The sequence below is a fragment of the Hippocampus guttulatus genome, chromosome 5, assembly GCF_054856545.1.
Source record: "Hippocampus guttulatus isolate MCC_2025c chromosome 5, RoL_Hgut_1.0, whole genome shotgun sequence".
In the NCBI taxonomy this organism is placed as follows: Eukaryota; Metazoa; Chordata; class Actinopteri; order Syngnathiformes; family Syngnathidae; genus Hippocampus; species Hippocampus guttulatus.
This window is the reverse complement of record NC_141265.1, coordinates 13269770-13279905: the sequence shown is the minus strand read 5'-3', so window position 1 is coordinate 13279905 and position 10136 is coordinate 13269770. Positions and strand designations below refer to the sequence as shown.

The 10136-nt window shown below is 41.3% G+C and overlaps 1 protein-coding gene across 1 annotated transcript; it reads right to left on the bottom strand.

Moving 5' to 3' along the window:
- Positions 1-2485: 2485 nt before the first annotated feature.
- Positions 2486-8231, bottom strand: paip1 (poly(A) binding protein interacting protein 1). The gene is made up of 11 exons (XM_086112271.1): positions 7848-8231; positions 6238-6389; positions 5926-6123; positions 5669-5781; positions 5460-5571; positions 4806-4931; positions 4613-4719; positions 4399-4513; positions 4269-4323; positions 4001-4085; positions 2486-3185 (listed from the first exon to the last, which is right to left on the bottom strand). Exons 1-11 carry the CDS (start codon positions 8059-8061, stop codon positions 3098-3100), a joined length of 1365 nt encoding a protein of 454 aa, XP_085968397.1. The 5' UTR covers positions 8062-8231; the 3' UTR covers positions 2486-3097.
- Between the last annotated feature and the right edge of the window lie 1905 nt (positions 8232-10136).

Sequence of the window (10136 nt, the reverse complement as noted above, 5' to 3'; positions counted from 1 at the left end):
GGTCAGATCATTCCTGGATCTGAAAGGTACAAGTCGTCAATCCCAAGATGTCAAAGTCAAGGGGACAAAAAAAAGACACAATCTGTGACAAGCCATTGGTCACGGGTTGTTGGGCTGTCAAATCAAGAACACTGAACATGGTTTGTCCAAAAATATCCGATCCCTCGCGAGGCCAATTTCATTCATACGTCCATTTTCCATCACACTTGTCCCCATTCGGGTCAGTCGTGAGTCAAAGCCTATCCCAGCTGACTTTGAATGAGATACAGGGTAGAAATCTACCCCACAACTACAGCTGGGGCCAGCTATGTGAATCACTACACTACTAATCAACAAACCAAATAGCTGTAGTGACACTAAAGTCACAAATTCCCATTCTTTTAGTCCCCCTCTTGCTACAGCTTCATGAAAACAAAATGCTTGAGTCAGCGCCTTTCTCATAAATCAACATCCAAGTTCTTTTCCTCAATAAGGAGTGACGTCAACCAAGTTGGGAAACCAGTTGATTGTCCTACTCAGACATACAATAGCGTTGCGGCCGTATGTAATGAACACTGGATCTGTTGCAACTTCCTCAGGAAGAGGAGTACCGTATTTGTTTGTCCATCCATAGTTTCCAATGAATGTCGGGGGTTTTCTTAGTGGATACACAGGGTTGTAAAAATGGAACAATAGCTGTCGTGATCACAGTTAAGAGCAATTTATGTTGTTGACTCGTGTTTGGTGACACAAATTTTTGCTACGTGGGTCCGACATAACGCAACAATGTAGGCAAGTCATTAAAAATCCCCACTGATTCACCAGTCTAGCTCCTTATCAACAGACTTTGTCCCCATGTTGGTTGTGGGACTGTTTCAGTCAGCTCAAATGGTATTTGTCACTTAACCTCATACAAATAAATTGTACATTAAGACGTCAATGTTGTCTCAAACAGAAGAATGACTGTGCATTCCAATAAAAGAGTCACTAGCAATTCTTTTTTTTTCCTCCTAAAAGGACTTTTATTCCATTTAATGTAAAATTTGTTGTTTTTAGCCATAGAGTGCCTGTATTTTTGATTTTGGATGAGCCAGTGGATATTTTGCCATTCATTCAAGAGTTTTAAAGGCACAATTTACAAAACATACACACACAATAGGAATCCTGGGTGAATGGATTGCAATGCTGAGCTAATCCCTCTTTTGCACTCATGTGCTGACCTCTTTAATCTCTTTTTGTGGACCCACAAAAGCGCATGCACAGAGGGTCTTATGACTCAGAGACTGCACATTAAGGATGGGGGACAAAACATTATTTGACATGCATAGAAGGGGCTGTTAGGGACATCATATATGTGTGTGTGTGTATATATATATATATATATACATACATACACACACACACAGAGAGAGAGAGATCTCAGTGGTTCTTAACCTGGGGGTTCGACGAAGCCTCTGCCACGGAGGTTAAGACACGCCCGACTCAAACTGTCCATTAGTTATGACACGCCCGCTTGGCTATCGCTAGCTGCAGATGATCACATTACATTGCTTGTCCAATCAGTGCTTTATTTTTCATTAATGAATGGTTCGGTGAACGTGCATATGAACTGGTTGGGTTCTGTACCTCTAACAAGGTTAAGAACTGGTATATATACTGTATTCATATATTTTCTTACAAGCAACTGAAAGTTTTTAGAAATATTGTACAGAACGTTTGGTCAACATTGAGGATTTTGTCACCAAGGAAATTTGGCAAACTGTACATCGACGACTGTTGTATCCAGTGGCTTAGTCAATCAGGATGCAGAACATAATGCACTATTTATTTAAAAAAAAAAACTAAATAGAGCGAAAATGTGAAAGACGAACCGTGTTATAGCGAGGGATTACTGCACACCAATGTGCAGAACCCAGTTTGATTCACCTCTACGGTGCCAATGTTTTACCTTAAATTGCCAATAGAGGGCGCGCTGACACCATTCTCAAGTGATTGACTGCATCCTTTGAACGCGGAGTGCTCATCTGAAAGAGGCAGAACATCTATGCGATGTTTTAATTTTCAGTTAAACAATGCGGCAATAATTGTACAGCACAAATCGGAAACCATACAGAATGTGTTATGCAATTTCAATATGACGAGACAAGCACAACACTGCTAACTGCAATTTCCAACAACATTCAGTTCAAAACAAAATCACCAATTCTGCAGTTTTCTCCATCTTTGCAAGTATTTGGAAGACTGTGAGGGTGACCTTTAGCTTCAGCGCACCGAACCTCGTTCGCGAAGACTATTTGGAGTTCAGAGATGGCAACAAAGAATGTGACAAACTGTTTTTACAGGAAAATGGTTGTGTATTGTTACAGAAAAATTTTTCAAGTGGTGTCAGTAAGAGAGCAGGGCCGATAAAGGTCAATAATCTTGAATTACTGTATGAGAAAGTGGTTACTAGTTCTAAATATACATTGACCTTAATAACCTACTTCAAATGAACAAACATAAAATGTCACATTATAAAGGTTTTATTGCAGGCAAACAATACTATAAATAATATGAGCACACTGTATATATAAAACAACATTCTTTTATACAGCCTCTGTAGATTGCCAATAAACAGTCTGAGTCTCATGACAACGAACGTTGATGCAGTGGAGGTGATCCACTGACTGATTCCTACATTCAGATTTTATTTTTTTTTTTAAACACAGTCTCAGACTTATACTCACCTACTGTAGACGTTTGACATTTGAACAAAATGTGAACACTTCTGAGAAAAAGAAACGTCACAGCAAACTATGTTCCTCTTGGTGGTTATTTGGAGCTTCAACTAGTTTCAAAAAGGCTAAAATATACTGCAGGAAAAACAAAACAAACAAAGTGTCCAGGAACGAAGAAAATATTAATACCTCAACTTTTTTGTTGTTGTTAATAAATCATTTCACCGATTGTCTGCCTTTTCTATTCTACACTGACCAGAAGCCAAGGATCAGATGTGCATCTATAAACAGCTTTGTTACAACGCTTTTTGTCGACAGTCAAATAATTTTTGGAGGCTATGACACAGTAGTTTGTTTTGCTTCACAACATTTGGGCAACGTACTTGAGGTGCCCACCGGTGTCATTGCTGTCGTTTCCTCTCCGACTCTAAACAGAAATTCTCAAAGGCTTCTTCGATCTCGGGATCCATTTCGTCGTCAAAGTCGTCTCTGTGAACATGGCAGGGAGACATTTTGTTTTTCTCTAAATTGTGAAGGGACACATGTAGCCTTGCTGTGAATAGACTTAAAGAAATGTAACACGCAGGCACTCAGGAGTGATCTTGGACCTTTTTTTTTCCTCCTTTGCACAGTATTAGTAAACTGAATGGTAGGCCCATGCTATTTTCAAGGTTACGAACGGCATGCAACAAGGCCCTTGAACAACTGCGCTTAGCACGCTATGCCTTTGACCAATGTGCCGCCACGGCGCAAGTGCGCAAAAGTGTTCCGCCGAGGTTGGTGCCACGTCGGGTGGGCTCAAGCCTTCACTGTGACGACATCTCGGCACATCCAATGGGAGCGATCGTGGCGGAGTGATTACAGAATGAGCAACGGCGAAAAGATCATGATGCTGAAGTTCGATTGTGAAAATGAGCATTGAAAAGAAAACGGCGGAATCAGTAAAGACCATCGTTTCTTGAGAATAACACGCACTCAAATATGAGACGCTCCACCAAAATCGCTCTTCAAAAGATGATTTTCCTTTGGACACAACTATTGTGTACTCACACAATAAAAGTAAAACACGAGAATCAATCATGTTTAAAAGAAACTATTTTACAAACTATTTTGAGTTGCTTTTTTCCCCTTTTACTTCATATGTGAATAAAATGTCTCACTTATTCATGTAAAAATTACACGAAGCCCTTAAGCACCGTTTGCCCACGCGTGGGTCTATTCAATTCCACTGTTGGCCACAAACGGAATTAAAGAGACGACAATGTGGATACAAGAAAAAAAGAAAATGGAATAGGACGACTTACTCATCATTTTCAATTTCATTTTCCCCACCGAAATCGTGGAAATAGTCTTGTCTTTCCATGAGCTCCTGGTATTTCTCAGCATATTCTGTGAAAGCAAAAACGGCCTCACTTAGGAGAAAAGCTTTCCTTATAAGACTTGTCGTCTACTTGAACAGAGGAAACACAGTGAGCCAAACAAGGGAAAAAAACCCCGCAAATAGAATCATAACCAAAGCAGTGCAAATCTGCTCCTTTTTTTTCTCATACAGCTCCTCCACCATAATCTTACCTGGGTCTGCTGCTGTAAAAGGCGTTCCGTCCTCTGTGTAGAAAGTGGGCTCATTCTGTCCGAAAAAAGCAGAGATACAGTAATAAACAAATAGAGGAGGAATGAGGAGTCCAGCACACGTCGCACTCACCATGAAGTAGTTGGGATCGTTGTCGGGTGTAGCATTGCTGGCCGCTGCGGCGCACACTCTTCCCCAGTCACTGGACCTCAGCTCTACCAGCTTCAGAAGCATTTGTCGGACATCCCTGAGGCGAAAAGTCCACTTTGTCATGCTGCTTTGCTATTTATAGCGGTGCTGCCTCCCCCCGTTGATACAACATGTTGAGGTGCTTCCCAGCACACACCTACTGCATGTGGCATCCAGGACAATAGTTTCGATCCTCTGGATCAGTTCTTCCATGAATGGGTTTCCTCTTTCTTTCCAAGCATCATCCAAGGCGGAACCTGTCAGCTTCGAAAAGTTCAATCAATTAAATAAACCAAACAATATAGCAATTGCAAAATTTAACATGAGCTAAGTCATTGCGGCTTTCGAACCTTGAGCAATTTGACAGCGCAGATGATGTTTGCATCCACGGGGCTCGAGAGCAGCGTGTTCAACAGGTCTTTTAAAGCGAACAGGAGGACGTGAGCTCGATTTAAAGCTCCTTTGCTGCTCTTTATCTAAAAAAAACAAAACAAAACAAAACAACAACAACAACAAAAACCGAATGAAATGCCTTTTCGCACACGACGCTACAGTGGTGGTCTCTCTGTTGACCGATTGGCTGCCAGTCAATTCCAGAGCACACGCAAACCTTTTGACAGTGAGGCAGATGTGCTACAACCCCGTCCCCCCTGTCATAATGCCGACTGGTTACCTATTTGTCTCATATTCTCTTCAGGATCACGGGGGACAGGTAGCCTCTCCTATTTTGCATGTGGGAGAAAATTGGAGTGGCATTCACTCACATGCATACCTTAAAGCACGGTGCAGGCATCAACCCCACACTGAGTGCACAAAACTCATTTGGTGTAGTGCACAGTGCTAGCGGTTAGTACATCTGCCTCACAGTTCTAAGGTTCTGGGTGTGAATCTCTGCTCACAGAGGCGTGCGCCAAGCGCATCTGCAGCCCTAATGAGGACAAGCGCGATAAAAACGGATGGATGAGTGAGAACGCTAGCAAATGAGTTAAAAAAGGATTTCTTACCTCCAGATGAAGGTAGAGCTCTCCCAGAAAGAGCACAAACGCGTGGAACCTTTTCTGTGTGTCAGGGTCTCCTTGCACGGCTACATCTCTCTGCTCAAATTCTTTTTGACACCTGGAAAGACACAAAGCTTTGTTGTTGTGTGGAGGAGGAAAAAAAAAAAAAGAAGTTACATACCGGGCGGGCACTGTATCATGGAAGGAAATGTTACTTTTGTAAGAGCAGCTGACGAAAGTTCCCGCTGGGTGGGCTGAGGTTGAGATGATGAGACAGATAGTTGCAAAATCGTGCTCCCGTGTAAGCGAAGTTGGGAATGGCGGTGGACTGCAACGAAAGGGAAAATGAAAAGAGAGCTGCGGCCCCCAATATTTGCACTTCTGTAAGAGACTTTTTTTTATACAGCGAATGTGCCTGAGAGCAACCCGAGTACAGACAATGAGGAGCTAAACCAGACAGAAGGAGCCATACCTCCGTGTAAATCAGATCCACCAGTTCTGCCAACAACTCCACTGTAGTAACGTAGGAATTAAGCACGCTTGTTATGTGTTCAACGTCTGACTCAAACATTCCAGGCGAGGAGCTCAGGTGGCAAAGGAAATCCCGCACCATGTCGGCCAAGGACGGAGCAATGAAAGTGTCATCATTGTCCTCATAGAAAGTCTGGACCTTAATAGGAAAAAGCCAAGAAAACAAAAGTGAATCTTCATTTTGACATTGTTTTGGATGAGGAAATAAAAAATAATAATAAATGAATAAGAATGGCCTGATTATGCTACTTACGTCATTTTGGTACACACTAGTCGGGACAAATTCTGGAGCGCTTGCAGAGAGCTTGGACGACTCAACCAAGGAATCCAAATTATTAAACCCCATAGACACAGAAGGACTGTTGGCATTGACATTGTGCTGGCCTCCACTCTGTCTTTTACTGTCTAAAGGCAGAAAACGGGAGATTGGTGACACAATTATCTCAAAGAGAGTACAATAACTTCCCACAATACGGTGGTGCTTTGAGATATGAGTTTAATTCATTCCATGACCGTGCTGGAAACCCAAAATACTTATACCTCAAAGAATCTTTCCCCATTAAAATGAAAGAAAATATTATGAATCAATTCCAGCCTCCCCGGAAAAAAAAGACAAGTCACAAGTAGAAACAAAAGCAAATCTGTCCACCGAAGTTAGTCGGTCCCTCGCATCTCAGGGCACCACTGTGGTCTAAATTTTCAAAGACACAGAATTTGGGGGTTTCAAGTCCTTTAATTGGAGGTATAATTATAACTTGAAATATTTCACTCTGTGTGGAATAATGTGATGGCAATATAATCTATGATGTGTGTCAAGAAAAGTTCCAGGAATAGCCTGACAAAAGATATGCTTCAAATCAAAACTATTAGTTTGCCATACACTCTTGGAAGGATTCTTCCAGGATTCTCCACAGCTCTGTCATCCAAATCATGAAAACGGATCCCCCTTGACAACACTCTTGAGCTTGAGATGGGGTGGGGGCGATGACACAGAGCCAAGTCGATTAAGTCGGGAGGTTGCTCCAGCATAGCCTTGCGCTTCTTAGCAAGGAACTATCAGATGCTCGAGCCGTTGTCATGATGAAGCAGCCACATGTTCTCAGGCCACAACTTGTTTCTTCTCGCTAAAATGAACAAAGCAAACGCCACAGGGTCTTTTTGTAGACGTGCTGGTTGATCATCTGGCCCACACTGATGGGAATAAATTGATTGTCGTTTGCAGTTTGGGTTTGAATGATATTTTTCGCAACTGTAGTCCTGGAACCTTTCTGACACGCATCGTGTGGGTTTCACTTTCTTAACCCTTGTGCGCGACCAATGAGTGACAAAAATATTTGCATTTTGATGATATTCAAATGTTTGCTTTTTTTAAAAAATGATATGGGAACATTACTTGGAAAAGGAACAATGGCATTATTATTAATGTCATCAAGTATGTTGGCTTGACAGAGATTTTGCAATACCGGTCACCTGACTACAACATACAATTGCCACAGCGTTAATATATTTCTGTGTACTGGTGGATTTTACTTAAATGGCATTTTTAAATGGTGCTTATATATTAAACGTCGCGAGTAGCTTCGTAATAGCCTACGACACAACATAAAAACGCTAAGTGCTAAAATAGCTCTATCCGGAGGTTATTTTCGACTTGCGCTCACAGTAACACTTCCACATTTGGACATGGCGAAAGTAGTTTGCCTTTTCGTCAAGAGAATACTCAAACAAGATGTGTTTAAATCGAGGTGACGCACTTTGGCCTATAGTAACCTAACAAAACAGGTGCAAGTTCAGAAGATGGATTCGAACCTGAACGCTAAAGGCTAGCTAGCATTAGCCCGCCTGTCTGTATATGCTCCTTACCTCCACTACCACCTGCAGCGCCATTTTCAGTGGCCGTGCTTATGTTGCAGTCCCCGGGAGCTGGGTGGTATGTTCGAGGCTGCCTCAAAGGTTCCCTTTGATTGAAAAATCTTAACCGACTGTCGCTGTCCCAACCAGTGCTTGGGATTGCGGGGTCTGCTGGAACATTTCGGCTTCTCCCTGCTCCGGGAGCTCTGTTAAAATTCTCGTTCATGACCCGCTTGTTTTTTTCAGCTTTACTGCTCAGAAGAAGACATCTACAATGAATAAAGTCCGTTTTCCCGAAAAAAATCCTGGTTGTTTTTATGCGCCACTATTTCCTTCGGTTAGATCATGTTGGTGTTTAGTCCATTATTAACTTTTTGGGCCACTTCCTGACAACAACCCCGCTGTTGTTTTAATATTAGAGGGTGAGTTATCGTCATCTACTGGTGTGGAGTGGAAGCTCAGTAAGTAAGTATCGGGAAGAAAAGGTTAGGTGGAATGAAAAGTTCAAAGGGCAAATCTTTGACATAAAAAGGACCTTGATAATTTATTTCATAAACATTTCCACCAGCAATGTGACTTACAACATAACGTAACCATTTCATCAGACCATAACATCAATCCAATGACAGAGAGACAAGCAGGAGTTTGGGAGAGTGGAGGTTAATTTGAATGTACATTTGAACATACTCGCAAATACGTTGGAACGCACTTGTAGGCTAAATTCTACAAATGTAGCATTTTTCCATCATGCCACGGGGTATTGACTAGCCCGTGGCATTGTGGGAATAAAATACGGAACGCAAATAATCCACTGCAGATCAAAACATAAAATTATGATTGAACAATATAATTTAATTTTTTAACGCATTGGTATAATTTAGGGCAAAATCTAAAAACAAAAACAAAAAAAAACCAACAGCTTTTTTGAGTCACACATGCGCAAGTCGATACCTTGTGGTATTATGGGAAAATGCTACGTTTATAGCATTTAGCCTACTTTCATACTTTCTAATGTAAGAATGAACCTGCAAGGGTCTTGTGAAATTGACCCCTCAGAGACCTCACTGTTATGGTCCTTACTATGTTTTCAAACTTTTCTCACTTTATGGGTGAAATTGGTGTTTAAATAGTTTAATTGCAGAAAATCTAAGAACAACGAAGAGTTTTCCTTGTGACATTGTCCATTGTAACGCAGTGTAACATTTTTGCCTGACAGAATATACAGTAAATATTCCCATCCCCGGAATTCTATGGAAAGGAATATCCTTCACCCGGAATAAAAACCTATGCATTAACATTTTGACTACGATATTACGTGTTACCGGAACTTGCGTGAGCGGAAATTCCAGTACCCGTTACCCGGATGGAGGTGTAATGCCGCGGGAGCTTAAATACACGTAATGCCCACCCGATGCGACGTAAAATACACAACGCTGAAAACAAGTTTTCACTTCGCGTTTTTCGATCATCAGATTCTAAACGACGACGTGTAAGTGATTTTTTATTGCCGTGCGTTTTACTGTAATTGTCAATGATTTTAACTTTATTCACTTACGTCCTGGAGAACGCGGCACTAGCTTAAAAGCAGCACCCACTCGACTTGACCGAAGAAACGTGTTCGCTTCGCCGTTTTCATTCATCAGATTCGAAACGAAGACGTGTAAGCGACTTTTTATTGGTCTGCGTTTTACTGTAATTGCGAAAGATTTTAACTTTATTCACTTACGTCGTGTAGATCATCGCATCGAAACGTAGAAGAACTGTAACAACTGGAGCGGAGCGAGTGAAATGCAACCGTTTGAGCGAGGCTGGACACAAAGTTAAAAAGATCCAGCATACACTTGGAGTTGGAAAGACGCAAATCTACGAAACTTTAAAAAACAAGGCATCGATTCAACTCCTGATGACAACCCACCATCCAGCAAGAAAGCAATGCAAATGGCAACAAAAATCCTTCAGTGTGCACAAGAATTACCAGACATCGGTGATCAACGGGACACTTACTTGCAACTAGCAAGAAAACTGTATGACACGCAGGCAAACATTGTCATAAACCAAAGAATGCATCCAACAAAACAATCCAAAATACAATTTTTTTCCCCAAGACAGAATAAAATAAACATTAAAATACTGTACGTATTTTACTGTTTTAATCTTTTTTGGATACACCTGTATTGCAGTTTTTGTTATATAAACAGTTTTTGGACAGTATATTTTTGTATTTTATTGATTGTGTTGTTACACGTGCATTTTGTCAACATACTTGCAGGTTCATAAAGGACATGTACCATGCTCATTTCC

What these genes read in the sequence shown, in the direction of transcription:
- paip1 (XM_086112271.1), bottom strand. Translation starts at nt 8,061, where the DNA reads ATGAACGAGAATTTTAACAGAGCTCCCGGAGCAGGGAGAAGCCGAAAT. An exon ending in AGCTCTACCTTCATCTGGAG is followed by an intron (nt 4,932 to 5,459) that starts GTAAGAAATCCT and finishes TGTTTTTTTTAG; the next exon opens with ATAAAGAGCAGCAAAGGAGC. An exon ending in GCGCTGTCAAATTGCTCAAG is followed by an intron (nt 4,720 to 4,805) that starts GTTCGAAAGCCG and finishes AACTTTTCGAAG; the next exon opens with CTGACAGGTTCCGCCTTGGA.